General features: G+C 46.4%; 2 protein-coding genes across 2 annotated transcripts in view; both read left to right on the top strand.

The window, feature by feature from the left end:
- The first annotated feature begins 566 nt into the window (after positions 1-566).
- LOC123995386 (26S proteasome regulatory subunit 4-like) lies at positions 567-12,010 on the top strand. The gene is made up of 11 exons (XM_046298952.1): positions 567-657; positions 1,278-1,331; positions 1,467-1,563; positions 4,231-4,355; positions 5,444-5,629; positions 7,386-7,514; positions 8,164-8,260; positions 8,535-8,724; positions 8,956-9,107; positions 9,513-9,667; positions 11,707-12,010. Exons 1-11 carry the CDS (start codon positions 655-657, stop codon positions 11,839-11,841), a joined length of 1,323 nt encoding a protein of 440 aa, XP_046154908.1. The 5' UTR covers positions 567-654; the 3' UTR covers positions 11,842-12,010.
- Positions 12,011-16,337: 4,327 nt separating this feature from the next.
- LOC123995385 (calmodulin-1) overlaps positions 16,338-21,407 on the top strand; it is a 24,294-nt gene continuing 19,224 nt past the window's right edge. The window contains exon 1 of the mRNA XM_046298951.1: positions 16,338-16,706. Within this exon, the coding sequence (XP_046154907.1) occupies positions 16,704-16,706 (3 nt within the window). The 5' untranslated portion in view covers positions 16,338-16,703. The remainder of the gene's footprint in view (positions 16,707-21,407) is intronic.

Below are 21,407 nucleotides of genomic sequence, written 5' to 3'. Positions count from 1 at the left end.
GGTTAAAGAAAGCAGTAAATGCTACTCGCCAACGGGATCCTGACATCCTGACAAAAAGGTGTACTTTGTATCGTTTTTTTGCATTGGTTATAAACTGCACAGCGCAAACCAAGACGAAGGAAGAAGAAGAAGGTGGTTGCCATTGGCTCAAAGAAAGCCTCATCAACTGAGGGATAGTGAAATGCTACATGTTAAAAGGTGGACTTCGTATTTTTTATTACAGTGGTCATAAACTGTACAGCACAAGTGGAGAATAAGTCTAAGACAATTTGAATCATTGTGAATGCCGCTCAACGTTTTGGGGTCTTTTGTGATTTCACAGCCGAGGCCGTGCAAGAAATCCTGTTAGTGAATGTTCCGTCATCACAGACCTCTGAGCCTGTGTATGGATGTATTTTGGAGCGGACTGTGATTTGAAGAAGTGGGTTTTCTTAGTTGATGATGTGTTTAATTTTGTATGATATCGTTTTCCCCCTTTCCTGCAATGTTTCTTATTCAATACCCCGCCCAGCTGGTAGCGGTAATGCACCATTAAAATTGGATGCCAACTCCCTTTATACCCCATCGAAGAAGAAGATCAACGAAGACTCGTAAAGTTTTCATGCCAGATCCCCTATTCACCGTAGTGACGTCAATTTAGAGCGACACGCAACAATGGTGAGTGAGCAAGCAGATTTCTTTCTGGCTCATGTTTTGATAAGATATTACAAGAATTTACCGGATTTTGTAGCTTAATATTAAATATGTAGCTTTTAAATGTATACATAAAACACCATTTTATGTATTTGTTACATTTTTTAAAACGCATTCGTTGTATAAAACCCTCATTATTGTCAGCTACCATAGCTAGCTAGCTAACGTTAGCTAGCTGTTAACTATTACGTTGAATAACGTTACAGCGTTCAGTTTGCCGATAGCTAACTAGCTAGCATGTTGATTCCCCGATCAGAAAATACATAGCGGCAATTACGAATCGCACTTAAAGAAACTAAAGCTGGCCAACTTAAATAAACTAAAGCTGGTCAACTTAAATAAACTAAAGCTGGCCAACTTAAAGAAAATAAAGCTGGCCAACTTAAAGAAACTAAAGCTGGCCAACTTAAAGAAACTAAAGCTGGCCAACTTAAAGAAACTAAAGCTGGCCAACTTAAAGAAACGAAATATGTCAGCTAGCTAATAAAGTCTAACGTTACCAACAATAAGCCTGATTCAAGGTGCCTCGATTGATTGATTCTACCTCCAGGATATGTAGCTAATGTGTGTATTTATGATTTCAGGGTCAAAGCCAAAGTGGGGGCCATGGACCTGGTGGAGGCAAGAAGGATGACAAGGTGAGCATGACATGGCAACAATCAGAGCCTCTGACAACGCCATCTCTATAGCTACAAGCTGGATCTTTCAGATTTCTGTGTTAACTTGCATTATTCTACTGCCACAAAACATGTCACCATATCATATGCCAACAGGACAAGAAGAAGAAATATGAGCCTCCCATCCCCACTAGAGTTGGGAAGAGGAAGAAGAAGAGCAAGGGACCAGATGCGGCCAGCAAGCTACCTTTAGGTAGCGTAACTAATGTCCCCTCGCTTAGGGAAATGGTTTTCTTTATAAATAACCTATAAACTCAATATCTAGCTTGGTGTTTTACATGTTTTTCTGTATGTCATTCCCAACTCTAGCTTTGTAATTTCTTACTCACTCGCTTGTCAAGAGAAATAATATTCATAATGTATGGCAAGGGTAGGCAACTAGATTCAGCCGCGGGGGCCATAACACATCTTTTTATTCGTGGGAATACTTGGGAACAGATTTCCTAAACACATTTTTTTTTAGGAATTCCTGGTGATGTCAGTCTTTTTAGACCAAAACTAACACCACCACCACCCCAGAAAATTTGGGTGGACAAAAATAATCACTTGTGTGCCGGTTTTGGTCCCTGGCGTATGCCTAATGTGTGCCTGTTGCCTACCCCTGATGTATGCTCTGTGTGTTCCTCCCTGGTGTATGCTCTGTGTGTTCCTCCCTGATGTATGCTCTGTGTGTTCCTCCCTGATGTATGCTCTGTGTGTTCCTCCCTGATGTATGCTCTGTGTGTTCCTCCCTGATGTATGCTCTGTGTGTTCCTCCCTGACGTATGCTCTGTGTGTTCCTCCCTGACGTATGCTCTGTGTGTTCCTCCCTGGCGTATGCTCTGTGTGTTCCTCCCTGGCGTATGCTCTGTGTGTTCCTCCCTGGCGTATGCTCTGTCTGTTCCTCCCTGGCGTATGCTCTGTGTTCCTCCCTGGCGTATGCTCTGTCTGTTCCTCCCTGGCGTATGCTCTGTGTGCTGTGTGTTCCTCCCTGGCGTATGCTCTGTGTGCTGTGTGTTCCTCCCTGACGTATGCTCTGTGTGTTCCTCCCTGACGTATGCTCTGTGTGTTCCTCCCTGATGTATGCTCTGTGTGTTCCTCTCTGGCGTATGCTCTGTGTGTTCCTCCCTGGCGTATGCTCTGTGTGTTCCTCCCTGGCGTATGCTCTGTGTGTTCCTCCCTGGCGTATGCTCTGTGTGTTCCTCCCTGGCGTATGCTCTGTGTGTTCCTCCCTGGCGTATGCTCTGTGTTCCTCCCTGGCGTATGCTCTGTGTTCCTCCCTGGCGTATGCTCTGTGTGCTGTGTGTTCCTCCCTGGCGTATGCTCTGTGTGCTGTGTGTTCCTCCCTGGCGTATGCTCTGTGTGCTGTGTGTTCCTCCCTGGCGTATGCTCTGTGTTTTCCTCCCTGGCGTATGCTCTGTGTTTTCCTCCCTGGCGTATGCTCTGTGTGTTCCTCCCTGATGTATGCTCTGTGTGTTCCTCCCTGTGTGTTCCTCCCTGATGTATGCTCTGTGTGTTCCTCCCTGGCGTATGCTCTGTGTGTTCCTCCCTGATGTATGCTCTGTGTGTTCCTCCCTGATGTATGCTCTGTGTGTTCCTCCCTGATGTATGCTCTGTGTGTTCCTCCCTGATGTATGCTCTGTGTGTTCCTCCCTGACGTATGCTCTGTGTGTTCCTCCCTGATGTATGCTCTGTGTGTTCCTCCCTGATGTATGCTCTGTCTGTTCCTCCCTGGCGTATGCTCTGTGTGCTGTGTGTTCCTCCCTGGCGTATGCTCTGTGTGCTGTGTGTTCCTCCCTGGCGTATGCTCTGTGTTTTCCTCCCTGGCGTATGCTCTGTGTGTTCCTCCCTGGCGTATGCTCTGTGTGTTCCTCCCTGGCGTATGCTCTGTGTGTTCCTCCCTGATGTATGCTCTGTGTGTTCCTCCCTGGCGTATGCTCTGTGTGTTCCTCCCTGATGTATGCTCTGTGTGTTCCTCCCTGATGTATGCTCTGTGTGTTCCTCCCTGACGTATGCTCTGTGTGTTCCTCCCTGATGTATGCTCTGTGTGTTCCTCCCTGATGTATGCTCTGTGTGTTCCTCCCTGATGTATGCTCTGTGTGTTCCTCCCTGACGTATGCTCTGTGTGTTCCTCCCTGATGTATGCTCTGTGTGTTCCTCCCTGATGTATGCTCTGTCTGTTCCTCCCTGGCGTATGCTCTGTGTGCTCTGTGTTTTCCTCCCTGGCGTATGCTCTGTGTGTTCCTCCCTGGCGTATGCTCTGTGTGTTCCTCCCTGATGTATGCTCTGTGTGTTCCTCCCTGGCGTATGCTCTGTGTGTTCCTCCCTGATGTATGCTCTGTGTGTTCCTCCCTGGCGTGTGCTCTGTGTGTTCCTCCCTGGCGTGTGCTCTGTGTGTTCCTCCCTGGCGTGTGCTCTGTGTGTTCCTCCCTGGCGTGTGCTCTGTGTGTTCCTCCCTGGCGTGTGCTCTGTGTGTTCCTCCCTGGCGTGTGCTCTGTGTTCCTCCCTGGCGTGTGCTCTGTGTGTTCCTCCCTGACGTATGCTCTGTGTGTTCCTCCCTGACGTATGCTCTGTGTGTTCCTCCCTGACGTATGCTCTGTGTGTTCCTCCCTGACGTATGCTCTGTGTGTTCCTCCCTGACGTATGCTCTGTGTGTTCCTCCCTGACGTATGCTCTGTGTGTTCCTCCCTGACGTATGCTCTGTGTGTTCCTCCCTGACGTATGCTCTGTGTGTTCCTCCCTGACGTATGCTCTGTGTGTTCCTCCCTGGCGTATGCTCTGTGTTCCTCCCTGGCGTATGCTCTGTGTGTTCCTCCCTGGCGTATGCTCTGTGTGTTCCTCCCTGATGTATGCTCTGTGTGTTCCTCCCTGGCGTATGCAGTCACCCCTCACACCCACTGCCGTCTGAAGCTGCTGAAGCAGGAGAGGATCAAAGACTACCTGCTGATGGAGGAGGAGTTCATCAGGAACCAGGAGCAGATGAAACCGCTGGAGGAAAAACAGGAGGTACTGACTACAGATATATATTACTCTACAGATATATATATAGTACTTTATTAGGTACACCATCCTGTTCACGAAAATGGTTAGTTCCTACAGACAGTGAGCCATGTGGCCGTGACTTGCTAGTTAAAGCAGGCAAACAGGCATTCAGTTATTGTTTGATTGCACGTTAGAATGGTCAAAATGAGTGACCTAAGTGACTCTTAGCGTGGCGTGATCGTCGGTGCCAGGCGAGTCGTGTTCAGTATCTCCGAAATGGCCTCCTGGGCTTTTTTTATCCACGACAGTATCTAGAGTTTAAGAGAGAAAAACATTGCCTGGTCCGACAAATCCTGGTTCTTGTTGATGTCAGAGTCAAGATTTGGCGTAAGCAGGATGAGTCCATGGCCCCATCTTGCCTGGTGTCAACAGTACAGTCTGGTAGCGGTGGTGAAATGGTGTGAGGAATGTTTACCTGGCACACATTAGGTCCCTTGATACCAATTGAGCCACATTTCCATGCAACGAAGAATTCAGGATGTTCTGGAGGTAAAGGGGTGTTCGACCCGGTACTAGATGGGTGTACGTAATAAACTGGCCGCTGAGTTTGTAATACCATATTGTATGTATGTATGTATGTATGTATGTATGTATGTATGTATGTATGTATGTATGTATGTATGTATGTATGTATGTATGTATGTATGTATGTATGTATGTATGTATGTATGTATGTATGTATGTATGTATGTATGTATGTATGTATGTATGTATGTATGTATGTATGTATGTATGTATAATACTATATTACTGTAGTTTATTAGATGAAACCACTAAAGGAGAAACGGTACTGATACAGTAAACTCTGTAGGACATTTTACTTAAAAATATATATTTTTTGTAATTTAGCCTACATTCTTATTCAGAGCCACTTAGTTAGTGCATTCATCTTAAGATGGCTAGGTGGGACAACCACGTGTCTGTTTGCTAAATTAATTTCCCTTTTCACGGGATAATAATGAATCACTTGATTTACTTGAGAAACATGCCTTGGGCTATATCAATTCAACTCATAAGTTGTCTTCCATGTATTTCCTGTGTCTGTTCTGCAGGAGGAGAGGTCCAAGGTGGATGACCTGAGGGGAACACCCATGTCTGTGGGGAACCTGGAGGAGATCATTGATGACAACCATGCCATCGTGTCTACGTCAGTAGGGTCAGAGCACTATGTCAGCATCCTCTCCTTCGTAGACAAAGACCTGCTGGAGCCCGGCTGCTCTGTACTACTCAACCACAAGGTACTGACATCTACTCTGTACCACTCAACCACAAGGTACTGACATATCTACTCTGTACCACTCAACCACAAGGTACTGACATATCTACTCTGTACCACTCAACCACAAGGTACTGACATATCTACTCTGTACCACTCAACCACAAGGTACTGACATATCTACTCTGTACCACTCAACCACAAGGTACTGACATATCTACTCTGTACCACTCAACCACAAGGTACTGACATATCTACTCTGTACCACTCAACCACAAGGTACTGACATATCTACTCTGTACCACTCAACCACAAGGTACTGACATATCTACTCTGTACCACTCAACCACAAGGTACTGACATATCTACTCTGTACCACTCAACCACAAGGTACTGGCATATCTACTCTGTACCACTCAACCACAAGGTACTGGCATATCTACTCTGTACCACTCAACCACAAGGTACTGGCATATCTACTCTGTACCACTCAACCACAAGGTACTGACATATCTACTCTGTACCACTCAACCACAAGGTACTGACATATCTACTCTGTACCACTCAACCACAAGGTACTGACATATCTACTCTGTACCACTCAACCACAAGGTACTGACATAAAATCAGCTAAAAAATAAACGTCCCTTTTTCAGGACCCAGTTTGTAAAAATCCAAGGAAACTTCACAGATCTTCATTGTAAAGGGTTTAAACACTGTTTCCACTTGTTCAATGAACCATAAACAATTCATGACCATGCACCTGTGGAACGGTCGTTAAGACACTAACACACTGTTGCCGGTGATGTCTGCCTTACAACAGGTCTACAAGCCCTCAGTCCAGCCTTTCTCACACAGTCTGAGCACTGATAGAGGAGGGAGGGATTCCTGGGGTAACTTGGGCACTTGTTGTTGACATCCTGTACCTGTCCCGCAGGTGTGATGTTCAGATGTACCGATGTTGTTACATGTGGTCTGCCACTGCGAGGACGATCAGCTGTCCGTCCTGTAGCTCTGTCTTAGACATCTCAATTTATTGCCCTGGCCACACCTCATGCCTCCTTGCAGTATGCCTGAGGCATGTTCACACAGATGAGCAGGGACCCTGGGCATCTTTCTTTTGGTGTTTTTCAGACTCAGTAGAAAGGCCTCTTTAGTGTCCTAAGTTTTCATAACTGTGACCTTAATTGCCTACTGTCTGTAAGCTATTAGTGTCTTAACATTTGCCGGTCTTTTTTATTTTATTTTTTATTTTACTAGGCAAGTCTTATTTTCAATGACTGCCTAGGAACAGGGGCAGAACGACAGATTTGTACCTTGTCGGCTCGGGGGTTTGAACTTGCAACCTTCCGGTTACTAGTCCAACGCTCTAACCACTAGGCTACCCTGCCGCCCCATTGAACAAGCATGGGAAACAGTGTTTAAACCCTTTACAATGAAGAACTGTGAAATTATTTAGATTTTTCCGGATTATCTTTGAAAGACATGGTCCTGAAAAAGGGATGTTTCTTTTTTAACTGAGTTGACATCTGCTCTGTACTAAACCACGAAGTAAAGAAAACTGTCTACCCATAGTCAGGAATGTAGCCTCTGAATTTGGCTTTTTGTTGTCGTTAATAGTTTTTACATTAATGAATTGCATAGTAATCCGAGATGTTTTATGTTTTTAATCTTTGACAATATAAGTGTGTTAAGCCAAAGTCCCCATTGTGTGGGGGAAAGTATTTCTGTTATGTGTGAGTGACGTTGATTGACTCTGTTCCATGTTTGTTCTCTAGGTCCATGCTGTGATTGGTGTCCTGATGGACGACACTGATCCCCTGGTCACGGTGATGAAGGTGGAGAAGGCCCCTCAGGAGACCTACGCTGACATTGGAGGTCTGGACAGCCAGATCCAGGAGATCAAGGTACAAGACCACAGCCTTTATAACACAGCTACTATCTGACATAGGAGGTCTGGACAGCCAGATCCAGGAGATCAAGGTACAAGACCACAGCCTTTATAACACAGCTACTATCTGACATAGGAGGTCTGGACAGCCAGATCAAGGTACAAGACCACAGCCTTTATAACACAGCTACTATCTGACATAGGAGGTCTGGACAGCCAGATCCAGGAGATCAAGGTACAAGACCACAGCCTTTATAACACAGCTACTATCTGACATAGGAGGTCTGGACAGCCAGATCAAGGTACAAGACCACAGCCTTTATAACACAGCTACTATCTGACATAGGAGGTCTGGACAGCCAGATCAAGGTACAAGACCACAGCCTTTATAACACAGCTACTATCTGACATAGGTCTGGACAGCCAGATCCACATGATCAAGGCACAAGAGGGCATCACCCTACATAACACACTCTATAACACTACATAGACTTTCTAACACTACAAGCTGTAACACAGTAACTACCAGTGGTAATAACCATGTCTTTACCCTGTAACTAACCAGTATAAACAGCTTGAGGGGGAGGGACATACTATACTCCACATGTGCGTTAACACTATACATTTCATGGTGACTGCCATAATAAGTTGATGTTGTACTGTAGGAGTCCGTGGAGCTGCCTCTCACCCACCCTGAGTACTATGAGGAGATGGGCATCAAGCCTCCTAAAGGAGTCATCCTCTATGGAGCACCTGGCACTGGTGAGTTAGATCAATATTTAACCATTCACATTCTTCTACGCTAAGTTGTTTTAGAAAAATGTTCCTGGTTATTCAAGAGGAAATTATTTCCAAAGTTGTTCAAAACTGTTTACACAACAAGAAGCACCAAAACAACGTACATAATCCCTGAGACATGCATAGCAACGAGCAGTATGTACAGGCTAACAGACATTGAAATCCTATGACGTAATTAACGGTGTGAGCCTGATTGTGTGTCTCTGCTGATGTCTCTGTTTGCCTCTCTGTGTGTTAGGTAAGACCCTGCTGGCCAAGGCGGTGGCCAACCAGACGTCAGCTACGTTCCTGCGTGTGGTGGGCTCTGAGCTGATTCAGAAGTACCTGGGGGACGGGCCCAAGCTGGTCAGAGAGCTGTTCAGGGTGGCAGAGGAACACGCACCGTCCATCGTCTTCATCGATGAGATAGACGCCATCGGCACTAAAAGGTACTAAAATACTTCCAGTTGGATCCACTGGTAACACCAGGGCTCCAGAGTTGTGTTCACTAGGCACGGTAGTGGAAGGAAACAGACTGAAACGGAGAGGGACTACCTGGACACGTGTTTATTTTCCATTGTAAAACGTTTTAGATCTTCCTCAGTTGTGTGCCCTAGTGAACACAACCCAGGACTGTTTCTCTACTCGGACTATCCACTGTGTGTTTCTCTCACGCACAGATATGACTCTAACTCTGGAGGAGAACGGGAGATCCAGAGGACTTTGCTGGAACTTCTCAACCAGCTGGATGGTTTTGACTCTAGAGGAGATGTGAAGGTGATCATGGCCACCAACAGGATAGAGACTCTGGACCCTGCCCTCATCAGGCCTGGTAAGATGCTCTCAGCAGGATCTGAAAAATGGAGCCTATTTTGGACATTTGATATATGAATGGACCAATAGAGCTGTACACTTGGACAGGGATAAAGGTGTATATTGAGGATTGAGATTCTACTATAAAATGAATGCAGATTTAATTTCCTCATTCTGAACTCCATAGCTTGACCTTTTTATTAGTGAACAACAGATGGAGCTCTCAAAGCTCTTCTACACAACTCAAATCAAAAGCAACAACATTCACATTCACCATTTGAGCAAAGCAACCTTTATCTCCACACACTGTTGAGTCCATCTCAATAAGTATTCTATTCTAGAATCGGAATGAGTAGAACCGAACAGCCATTCTCTTCGTGATGTTCCATGCCCTCCTCACCCCCTGGTTATGTGGTTCTTCCAGGGCGTATTGACAGGAAGATCGAGTTCCCCCTGCCTGATGAGAAGACCAAGCGGAGGATCTTCAACATCCACACCAGCAGGATGACCGTAGCAGACGACGTCACCCTGGACGACCTGATCTTAGCTAAAGATGACCTATCAGGAGCTGACATCAAGGTAATATGGCTGGCCAGGGTTTCCTCCACCACCACCGCTGTAGGCCAGGTGCACTTTTTTTGCATGATCATTAGTAGTTCTGCGCAGTCTGACTGTAATGTAGTCCATCTCAAACGCACACTATGGCTGTCCAGGGTTCCCACTACCAATACCTACATGAGGTAGGCCCCCCAGTCAAGCACTGTGCATGTCCAAAATGACTGGCCTCTATTGGTTTCAATTGAATGTTGTGTGTTTTTTTAGCTCTGAGTGTTGCCTTACAGATGTTTGAAAACCACCTAGGGGAAACAGGGCTGTAGAACACATGACCTGGGGGAAACAGGGCTGTAGAACACATGACCTGGGGGAAACAGGGCTGTAGAACACATGACCTGGGGGAAACAGGGCTGTAGAACACATGACCTGGGGGAAACAGGGCTGTAGAACACATGACCTGGGGGAAACAGGGCTGTAGAACACATGACCTGGGGGAAACAGGGCTGTAGAACACATGACCTGGGGGAAACAGGGCTGTAGAACACATGACCTGGGGGAAACAGGGCTGTAGAACACATGACCTGGGGGAAACAGGGCTGTAGAACACATGACCTGGGGGAAACAGGGCTGTAGAACACATGACCTGGGGGAAACAGGGCTGTAGAACACATGACCTGGGGGAAACAGGGCTGTAGAACACATGACCTGGGGGAAACAGGGCTGTAGAACACATGACCTGGGGGAAACAGGGCTGTAGAACACATGACCTGGGGGAAACCTGTAGAACACATGACCTGGGGGAAACAGGGCTGTAGAACACATGACCCGGGGGAAACAGGGCTGTAGAACACATGACCCGGGGGAAACAGGGCTGTAGAACACATGACCCGGGGGAAACAGGGCTGTAGAACACATGACCCGGGGAAACAGGGCTGTAGAACACATGACCCGGGGAAACAGGGCTGTAGAACACATGACCCGGGGAAACAGGGCTGTAGAACACATGACCCGGGGGAAACAGGGCTGTAGAACACATGACCCGGGGGAAACAGGGCTGTAGAACACATGACCCGGGGGAAACAGGGCTGTAGAACACATGACCCGGGGGAAACAGGGCTGTAGAACACATGACCCGGGGAAACAGGGCTGTAGAACACATGACCCGGGGAAACAGGGCTGTAGAACACATGACCCGGGGAAACAGGGCTGTAGAACACATGACCCGGGGAAACAGGGCTGTAGAACACATGACCCGGGGAAACAGGGCTGTAGAACACATGACCCGGGGAAACAGGGCTGTAGAACACATGACCCGGGGAAACAGGGCTGTAGAACACATGACCCGGGGGAAACAGGGCTGTAGAACACATGACCCGGGGGAAACAGGGCTGTAGAACACATGACCCGGGGGAAACAGGGCTGTAGAACACATGACCCGGGGAAACAGGGCTGTAGAACACATGACCCGGGGAAACAGGGCTGTAGAACACATGACCCGGGGGAAACAGGGCTGTAGAACACATGACCCGGGGAAACAGGGCTGTAGAACACATGACCCGGGGGAAACAGGGCTGTAGAACACATGACCCGGGGGAAACAGGGCTGTAGAACACATGACCCGGGGGAAACAGGGCTGTAGAACACATGACCCGGGGGAAACAGGGCTGTAGAACACATGACCCGGGGGAAACAGGGCTGTAGAACACATGACCCGGGGGAAACGGGCTGTAGAACACATTACCCGGGGGAATCGGGGCTGTAGAACACATTAGTGCCTCGAGGCACACCAGAGGAGTACGATGTTTGGAACATAAGCTCCCATTGACTTGACTGTGCTGCCCTCTTGTGACAGCTCTTTACTTTTACAGTACAGCTTTTGTTCCTCCCTCATTCCTATGTTCCCACTATATCTATTTTACCATGTTAAATCAGTGATATGTTTAAAGAAATGGAGACGAGGATACAGTTTGAAACCGTCTGAACAGGGCTCTTTTTCTGTTCCATTTCTATCTGTATTTGAAAGCCATAATCTTCTGAGACTAACCTGTCCTCTCATCCTTCAGGCCATCTGTACTGAGGCTGGCCTCATGGCCCTGAGAGAGCGCAGGATGAAGGTCACCAACGAAGACTTCAAGAAGTCCAAGGAGAATGTGCTGTACAAGAAACAGGAGGGCACACCAGAGGGCCTGTACCTCTAACCTATAACCCCTGATCTGTCCGCAGTGTGAAAGAGAGGAGTCTGGCTGTCTCCTCACAGAACGGAGTTTTGATATATTCTGTTGCATGTTACGTTGGACTCAACACTCCCACTGTCTACCTTTATGTGCTATGATATGACAGACAATAAATACAATCATTTGAATGTGAGAGAAGTGTTGTTATTCATTGTCCCATATGATTATATATTCCCCTCCATGTTCTCACTTTAGTAGAGGTAGTGTTGCGTAGCTAGTGTCTTAACTGTTTGGAGAAGCCTGGAAATCTCAGCTACAGTAGAAGCAGTGTTACTTGGCATACCGTCTGCATCATTCCCACTTGTGGGTCAATTCAATAACTGTGGTTCATTAACTCCAGAAATAATCTTCATATCTTAATTTAAGTTCACAAACTAACACGTCTTTTTTTTTGCGGCTGAGCCACTGCAGTTCATTTGATTCATGCAGCAGAAAAGCAACATTGATTTAACTGCTCTTGATGTGGGGCCAAGTGTAACTTGGTACTTAGCACAACGCTTGCTTGAGTGAAAATGCTGCATGCAGCCCTGCCCTCTTTCTCTCTGACATCCCCTTATTAAATCAGTCACGCAGTTCAAATGCAACACTGGAATGAGACCTTTGGCCTGCCATGGATAATAACAGAGTGACTGAGCTGAGCCATACCAGGCCAGCAGGCAGGGGAGACAGTTGGCCTGCCATGGATAATAACAGAGTGACTGAGCTGAGCCATACCAGGCCAGCAGGCAGGGGAGACTGTTGGCCTGCCATGGATAATAACAGAGTGACTGAGCTGAGCCACACCAGGCCAGCAGGCAGGGGAGACAGTTGGCCTGCCATGGATAATAACAGGGTGACTGAGCTGAGCCACACCAGGCCAGCAGGCAGGGGAGACAGTTGGCCTGCCACGGATAATAACAGGGTGACTGAGCTGAGCCACACCAGGCCAGCAGGCAGGGGAGACGGTTGGCCTGCCACGGATAATAACAGAGTGACTGAGCTGAGCCATACCAGGCCAGCAGGCAGGGGAGACGGTTGGCCTGCCATGGATAATAACAGAGTGACTGAGCTGAGCCACACCAGGCCAGGCCAGCAGGCAGGGGAGACAGTTGGCCTGCCATGGATAATAACAGGGTGACTGAGCTGAGCCACACCAGGCCAGCAGGCAGGGGAGACAGTTGGCCTGCCACGGATAATAACAGGGTGACTGAGCTGAGCCACACCAGGCCAGCAGGCAGGGGAGACGGTTGGCCTGCCACGGATAATAACAGAGTGACTGAGCTGAGCCACACCAGGCCAGCAGGCAGGGGAGACGGTTGGCCTGCCACGGATAATAACAGAGTGACTGAGCTGAGCCACACCAGGCCAGCAGGCAGGGGAGACGGTTGGCCTGCCACGGATAATAACAGGGTGACTGAGCTGAGCCACACCAGGCCAGCAGGCAGGGGAGACGGTTGGCCTGCCACGGATAATAACAGAGTGACTGAGCTGAGCCACACCAGGCCAGCAGGCAGGGGAGACGGTTGGCCTGCCACGGATAATAACAGAGTGACTGAGCTGAGCCACACCAGGCCAGCAGGCAGGGGAGACGGTTGGCCTGCCACGGATAATAACAGAGTGACTGAGCTGAGCCACACCAGGCCAGCAGGCAGGGGGGACGGTTGGCCTGCCACGGGTAATAACAGAGTGACTGAGCTGAGCCACACCAGGCCAGCAGGCAGGGGAGACGGTTGGCCTGCCACGGATAATAACAGAGTGACTGAGCTGAGCCACACCAGGCCAGCAGGCAGGGGAGACGGTTGGCCTGCCACGGATAATAACAGAGTGACTGAGCTGAGCCACACCAGGCCAGCAGGCAGGGGAGACGGTTGGCCTGCCACGGATAATAACCGAGTGACTGAGCTGAGCCACATCAGGCCAGCAGGCAGGGGAGACGGTTGGCCTGCCACGGATAATAACAGAGTGACTGAGCTGAGCCAGGCCAGCAGGCAGGGGAGACGGTTGGTGGTGAATGTGTAGGCCTAGCCTACGTGGTTAGAACTACTGGTGTTTTAAAATTTTAATTTGGCCAGTCAGTGAAGAAATTATTTACAATGACGACCTAACCCAGACGACGCTGGGCCAATGGGAGTCCCATAGGGCGCAGCACAAATCACAGCCGGTTGTGATACAGCCTGGAAACAAACCGGGGTCTGTAGTGACGCCTCTAGTGCCTTAGACCGTGGTGTTAGCCCCCCCCCCAGTTATTACTGTGTCATAAAGCCTATGTAGTGTGAAAGTGTCAAAGGACAAAGGTTAACCATCTTGTTTCCATGCTCTGGACATTTCATATTCAGAATTTTTTATTGATATCAAATGCACAGTGCACCACTGAACTGAGATTTGACAGGTCAACTGACAGAGTGGGAAGTGGACAGGTGGAATCTCTCTCTCTCTCTCTCTTACCCTTCTCTCTCTCTCTCTCTCTCTCTCTCTCTCTCTCTCTCTCTCTCTTACCCTTCTCTCTCTCTCTCTCTCTTACTCTCTCTCTCTCTCTCTCTCCTCTTCTCTCTCTCTCTCTCTCTCTCTCTCTCTCTCTCTCTCTCTCTCTCTCTCTCTCTCTCTCTCTCTCTCTCTCTCTCTCTCTCTCTCTCTCTCTCTCTCTCTCTCTCTCTCTCTCTCTCTCTCTCTCTCTCGGGTGGAGTCATTGGCAGATACGGAGGTTGACCTTTCAGTGATGTCTAAGTCAACTGAAGAGGTAAAGATCATGGACACGCTGTATCTGAGGACATCTCTTCAGTCAGGCTGTCATCGACTTCTGTTTCTAAGCTGACTTTTTTTTAAAACTTAATTTCAGGCAGAGACTTCCTAGGTTATTCAAAGAATAATGTTCTGACAGATTGAATTGATCTGAAATGGATTTCTCTGTGGCCAGAGGAAGAGATCATTCTCATCATCCACCACAAGGGGGCGCGTTTTTATAAAAAAAAAGTACACTGACAGACAGGACATGAGAATTAGGCTGGTCACACTTCTTGGCCAACAAATGTCGCATAAAATCTGACATTTGCCTTCAGAAATTGAACACCATCTGCAGAATAAGCTACTGTAGCCTATGCCAATCCTAAAATAGCCTTCATTGAAAACATTTGATATTTATCATACTCAACTCACTAGGAAATAGGTAGAATTTACAACATAAAGCAACAAACACAACATACGGACTATTATGCAGGCAAAACTTCTCAAATAAAATATAGAGAGCAGTGTTTTCCCCCATTAAAGACATTTACACCACCGCAACGATGACGCTCCAGTCTTACGTTCTTACATTTATACATGATTTTCTAGTAGGCAGCGTATCATCCAATGGAAAGTCTTGCACCTCCCAGGATAGAATCTCAGCATTGTCTGCCCGGTAGTCCTTTTCGCTGTCACAAAATACTTACATTTCCAAAGCTTTTAGTAAACCACAATGTAATCTCCATTACTAACAAAATGAGCCGATTGGACAAACTATGGGCGTAAATCGTATTGGTTTTAACTTTGTTACATTTATGGGATTTCCATCTAGCGTTACTGGTGCAATGCAGGTCCGACCTAGCCAATACTTACGGTCAATACATAATATTGCGGGTCTGCTCTAACCAATCAGACGCAGCGTCACATAACGACACTGCAAATTATCCAGCGTCAGCCAGGTAGCGACTTTATACACTACGAGTATCCTTCCGCTATAGTAAAATAGTCCAGTGGAGAAGTTTTGTACTAGAGAAGAGACCGAAAAGTTTAGTTGGATTTTATGGCCTTTCGAAGTATCATTGATAGTCATAATGTAACTAATGCGAAATGTATTTCTCAATTATTCACCGGCTCACTTGTTGTTGATGTAGTGTGATTAATTATGTCTTTGCGTCAAAATACAGGGTATATGGAGGTTCCCCTATCCTTATTCACGAGGAGGCATTATGTTGCACAGGTTATAGGCCTAATATGTTGTATTTAAGGAAAGGTTTGTAAAATGACTTGAATGAGACATATAGTTTAGAGTTACCTATAATAGGTGTGGCAGGTAGGAGCATTGGGCCAGTGATCGAAAGTTTGCAGGATCGAATCCTCGAGCTGACAATGTGCAAATCTGTCGCTCTGAAAAAGGCAGTTAACCTACTGTTGCCCGGGCGCCGATGACGTTGATCTCGATTAGGCAGCTCTGATTCAGAGGGGTTGGGTTAAATCCCCAATAAAATAATTAACACACCAAGGACTGTCTCAAATTACCTTGGTGACTCTTATAATGTTCTTGGCTGTTCTTGCCGTAGTGTATGGAAAGTTGGTGCGCTATGGCGCAAATCATAATTTAAATGAGGGGATGTGCAGTCTACAATGTGCACAACAGGCCTGCTAACTACAGAAGACGCAGGGCGGTCCTGTGATTGACACGTCTCCGCCTTGTAGTGGGAGGGACTTAAACACAGTATCTGCAGTTGGAGAAATAAGGAAGTGAGTGAACAGGCTGGGGTATTGTCTAGATGGCCTACAGCTTTTGTCAAATAGACTTCAAATGTATATTTTATTTTAGCTAACCATAGATTTAGCTTTTCCTAACTTTAACCTGATCATCCTAACCTGGTACATTAATTCTCCTAACCTGCTGCGTAAATTCTAAACCTGCAACGAAAAGTACATTTGAACAAAAACTGTATCCATTCTAGCCACTACTACATGCTGGGCTAGGGTCGCGGAAGGATACATAGTCCCCATTCTAACCACGGCGAATATACACCTCTATCCCGCTAGTGGAAACTCCATCTAAAGAACGAGCACACTCCTAGTCTGTTTCATAGATAATCTGCCTAGATCCATCAAACATGGTATGTATTTTGATTCCTTTTTAGATCATTTGTCAATGCATTCAATGCCACGATATAACGGGAAATGAATGGGGCTATTGTTAAAGATTTGAGGAAATCCTCTATTTTGCCACTCATAGATTTACATCATTTGATTTGACCTGGATTTAAATTAGGACCATCAAAAGGCGTGCTATTTTGCAGCTATTGTGTCGTTGCATGGGATATTTAATTTAGCCTCGATGGCGAGTTGATTAGATTTGGACGGACGTTTTCCGTGGAGCGGGGATTCCGCGATAACTGCGCAATTCTTACGGCATATTAGCTGGCTCGATGGCAATATCGAACAATGTAGCCAATGATAGATACTTCATTGCATGTAGCTAACATGTCCCATGTTACTGCACAGTGCAGATTGAACAAATTATCCGATTAGATTAATAGCATCGGGATAACTAGCAAGTTATACTAGATGATTACAGCATAGATATGTAGCTAAAAGTTATTACAATTCAGAGTCTCTGTGTGTAGGCTGGAATGGAGTAGCGCGCTACGAATATGGGGGATGCTGCTGATATGTCATGTGTCTATGATTGATAACCCGTTTTATTAACTGGCGATCGAGTTACATATATCAACTCCTGTATGATATTCATTAAGATTAATCTAATTTTGAGGCAAATGAATCAATTCAGTAGTTCGATAGGTCTATTAGCTGCTTTTGTCTATGTTGCATCATCGTGTCTGGCTGCCTAGAGACGATGATAATAATGATGATAATTGCAACAATCTATCTTTCGCCTCTGATCCGTAACATAAATCCCAACTTCTACCTCAAATGGGGGGGGATCAGACAAATTGCAATATTGTATATAGTTTGGCCTACTGGCGTTCTGCAGTACAGTAGTTAGAATGTTTCGGATGCTTCTTAACGCTCCGTTTATGTCAATGTAATGCCGACTGATTTGGTTGTCTTTTGCAAATTCTCAATGCAAATGCTATGATGCTTCTCGTTTCATCGAGTCGCCAAAGCTCTTTAGCAGTCACATAGGCAGCCCACTGTACAGTAACCTAGGCAAGAACATCAACAGCTGTTCAGTCTTGGGTCTGTTTGGTATGAATAAATTAATTTAAATGCAGAATACAGTATTTGTTTTGTCTTCCTTATCAAATCCGTTTGCAGTTACAAAATAGTTTTATGGGAATTATTATCAGATTAAAACAGCAATGCATTTCAAACTTCACTGTATAACTGTCAAACAGTCCACAATGTTGGAATCGAGCTCATTAAATTCCATATAAAAGCATCTCTCAGCCAAATGTCAGTCCTGGTGTAGAAGTGATGCAGCAGGGTGTGTTGAAGCAAGGAAAAGGCCTCTCCCAGTCAGTATATTGATTCTCTGCCTCATGGGTCGTTCACAGCTCTGGGGAAGTCAAGACATATAAACTACATTTTTCTCTGTGGGAACAAATATCCCATATATGGTATTGAACGGCATGCCGTAGGTTTCATGTTGCATACTACGGTAATAATTGGAGTATATAAATGGAGCTTTTGAAAAGTTGAATCTGTAGGTGAACCTCTGTGTAGGCCTACCGTACACTTCAACACAATATAGCTATTGAAGTGCAAACAGTGTGTCTCAATTGAGATGGATGTGTCATGTAAGTAGTCTGAGTGTAAACGGACCTATCCTAGTCCTGTGTCATGTAAGTAGTCTGAGTGTAAACGGACCTATCCTAGTCCTGTGTCATGTAAGTAGTCTGAGTGTAAACGGGCCTATCCTAGTCCTGTGTTGTGTAAACGGGCCTATCCTAGTCCTGTGTTGTGTAAACGGGCCTATCCTATTCCTGTGTTGTGTAAACGGGCCTATCCTATTCCTGTGTCATGTAAGTAGTCTGAGTGTAAACGGACCTATCCTAGTCCTGTGTCATGTAAGTAGTCCGAGTGTAAACGGGCCTATCCTAGTCCTGTGTTGTGTAAACGGGCCTATCCTATTCCTGTGTTGTGTAAACGGGCCTATCCTATTCCTGTGTCATGTAAGTAGTCTGAGTGTAAACGGACCTATCCTAGTCCTGTGTCATGTAAGTAGTCCGAGTGTAAACGGGCCTATCCTAGTCCTGTGTTGTGTAAACGGGCCTATCCTATTCCTGTGTCATGTAAGTAGTCTGAGTGTAAACGGACCTATCCTAGTCCTGTGTCATGTAAGTAGTCCGAGTGTAAACGGGCCTATCCTAGTCCTGTGTTGTGTAAACGGGCCTATCCTAGTCCTGTGTTGTGTAAACGGGCCTATCCTATTCCTGTGTTGTGTAAACGGGCCTATCCTATTCCTGTTCCTGCCTTGTTTGCTGGTGCACGTGGAGTAACTTAGATCCAGTGCATTGAATGATTTTATTTGCTTGGCAAATGGTCCCATCCAGGCATGGACGGGTCCGTCTGTAAACTGCTATCAGGATTGTGTTCGTTCCTTAGGCACCTGACTGAAACAGGGAGGGACTACAATGAGGGGACTCCAATAATAATGTTATTTTTCATTTTTCCGTTGCAAAAAGTTTTCCCTTGTGTGCCCAAATGAACAGGACCCAGTTGTAGACTGAACTCAAACCACCACTCAGGTCAATATGGCCTGGTCCTATCCTGCAGACAGCAGTTAGTTAGCTGCTGGTGTTGCTGGTTGCTGACCAGCTGGACTAAAACAATAGACACGTACAGCACATGAGCTGAAAAGCCTCCCGGTACAAAAGTGCGTGTTTTGGGTGTGTAGTGTTTCTCCGGGGGCTAAGGGTTTCCTTTGTTATGAGTCATATTGATAAGCTATAGGGGAAGCAGGTTCTTTGAAAGAGGCCTGTTGGTTTGCATAGTCCATATATTGTATGGTGCCTCCGCTGACACTACCTACACTCCTGTAGCCTACTGCTGTAAAACTGTAGCCTACTGCTGTAAAACTGTAGCCTACTGCTGTAAAACTGTAGCCTACTGCTGTAAAACTGTAGCCTACTGCTGTAAAACTGTAGCCTACTGCTGTAAAACTGCAGCCTACTGCTGTAAAACTGCAGCCTACTGCTGTAAAACTGTAGCCTAGAGAGCAGAAACACCAGAATAATACCTGCCCTGTCAATGAGGTTTGAGAAGAATGGTGCACTGCATACCAGACTGAGCTAGCTAGTTTCTCCTGTAATCTACTGCTGTAAACCCAAGCCTGTATTGTAACCTAAAGACAGACACCAGAATACTAAGGGGGGCTGTGTGTCAGCCTGTTGAGTCCTGTCTCTAGTCCCATACTGAGGTTGACACCCTCATGTCCATAGGACACGGTGAATCAGAGGGAGTGTGTGTGTCTGTGGTCGTTGGGGTTGTTCTGTGTTGTGTAAATTCACCAGTACTTTGCTGCCTACCAACAGATTGCACATCCACCCAGCCCCTGTTGCCTTCCTGCTAGACTGGCCAGAAGAGCGAGGGAGGGAGGGAGGGAGCCCCAGAGAGGAAAGGCCTGTAGTAGGAGTGTAGGCATGGTTCCAGGCAGACCTAGCCATGCCAAGGGAAGGGAAAGGAAAGGGAAGGGCTGGAGAAGGCCTGGTCGCGCAGCAGCACTGTGAGGCCCAGTCATGGAAAGGCATGGGAAGGCATGGGCGGGTGTAGACCTGGCTGTGCAGCAGCACGGTGAGGCCTAACTGTCTGAGAAACAGCCACAGGATCTCTGCCACTGAACCCACCCAACGCCCAGCCTTTCAAAGGGAAGAACAGTTAGATATAGAGAGAACATTTCACAAACCTCACAGATGGAGAGAACGAGGGAGACCAGAAGAATGAGGAAAGGAAAGGCTGTTGTCCTCCATTTTATTGAATCACGTCAGCTCATGTATGGACCTGGGCCAGTGATGCAGCATCAGAGCCATGTAGAGACTATTTTGCTATCAGTCGAAGTTAAAGAGCATCTCCAAAACAAAATAATGTAAGTTGAGGTCTAGGACTTCAGATGAATCCTCTTCTCCATTGCTCTGTGTGATTTATCAGAACCAACAGACCTTATCACAAGGAAGGGAAACCTCACCCCACACAAACTGTATGCCTACGCTACAAGGAGTGGTGGTTGTGTCATGGTGTCACGTGACCATTCATGTTGTGGACTGAGGCAGGTCTATGTTTAGTGTTCTCAAACCCCAGATATTGAATACACACAGATCTATCTATAAAGCCTAGACACATGCTGTAGGATATTTCTTCTACACACAGATCTATCTATAAAGCCTAGAAACATGCTGTAGGATATTTCTTCTACACACAGATCTATCTATAAAGCCTAGAAACATGCTGTAGGATATTTCTTCTACACACAGATCTATCTATAAAGCCTAGACACATGCTGTAGGATATTTCTTCTACACACAGATCTATCTATAAAGACACATGCTGTAGGATATTTCTTCTACACACAGATCTATCTATAAAGCCTAGAAACATGCTGTAGGATATTTCTTCTACACACAGATCTATCTATAAAGCCTAGAAACATGCTGTAGGATATTTCTTCTACACACAGATCTATCTATAAAGCCTAGAAACATGCTGTAGGATATTTCTTCTACACACAGATCTATCTATAAAGACACATGCTGTAGGATATTTCTTCTACTTTGTGACAACGGGTTGCTATTCTGTCTGACGAATTTCACAGGAAACCTGGTGATGGAAACTATTGGCATACAGGGAAATGTCACTTA

The sequence above is a fragment of the Oncorhynchus gorbuscha genome, linkage group LG14 (assembly GCF_021184085.1).
Source record: "Oncorhynchus gorbuscha isolate QuinsamMale2020 ecotype Even-year linkage group LG14, OgorEven_v1.0, whole genome shotgun sequence".
Taxonomy (NCBI): domain Eukaryota; kingdom Metazoa; phylum Chordata; class Actinopteri; order Salmoniformes; family Salmonidae; genus Oncorhynchus; species Oncorhynchus gorbuscha.
The sequence above is the reverse complement of the archived record's forward strand: the minus strand, read 5'-3'. Positions and strand labels throughout refer to the sequence as shown.

Excerpts from the sequence above, each read along its gene's own strand:
- LOC123995386 (XM_046298952.1), top strand. Across the intron at positions 8,261-8,534 it reads CTATGGAGCACCTGGCACTG|GTAAGACCCTGCTGGCCAAG; the intron begins GTGAGTTAGATC and ends TCTGTGTGTTAG. Across the intron at positions 8,725-8,955 it reads GACGCCATCGGCACTAAAAG|ATATGACTCTAACTCTGGAG; the intron begins GTACTAAAATAC and ends TCTCACGCACAG.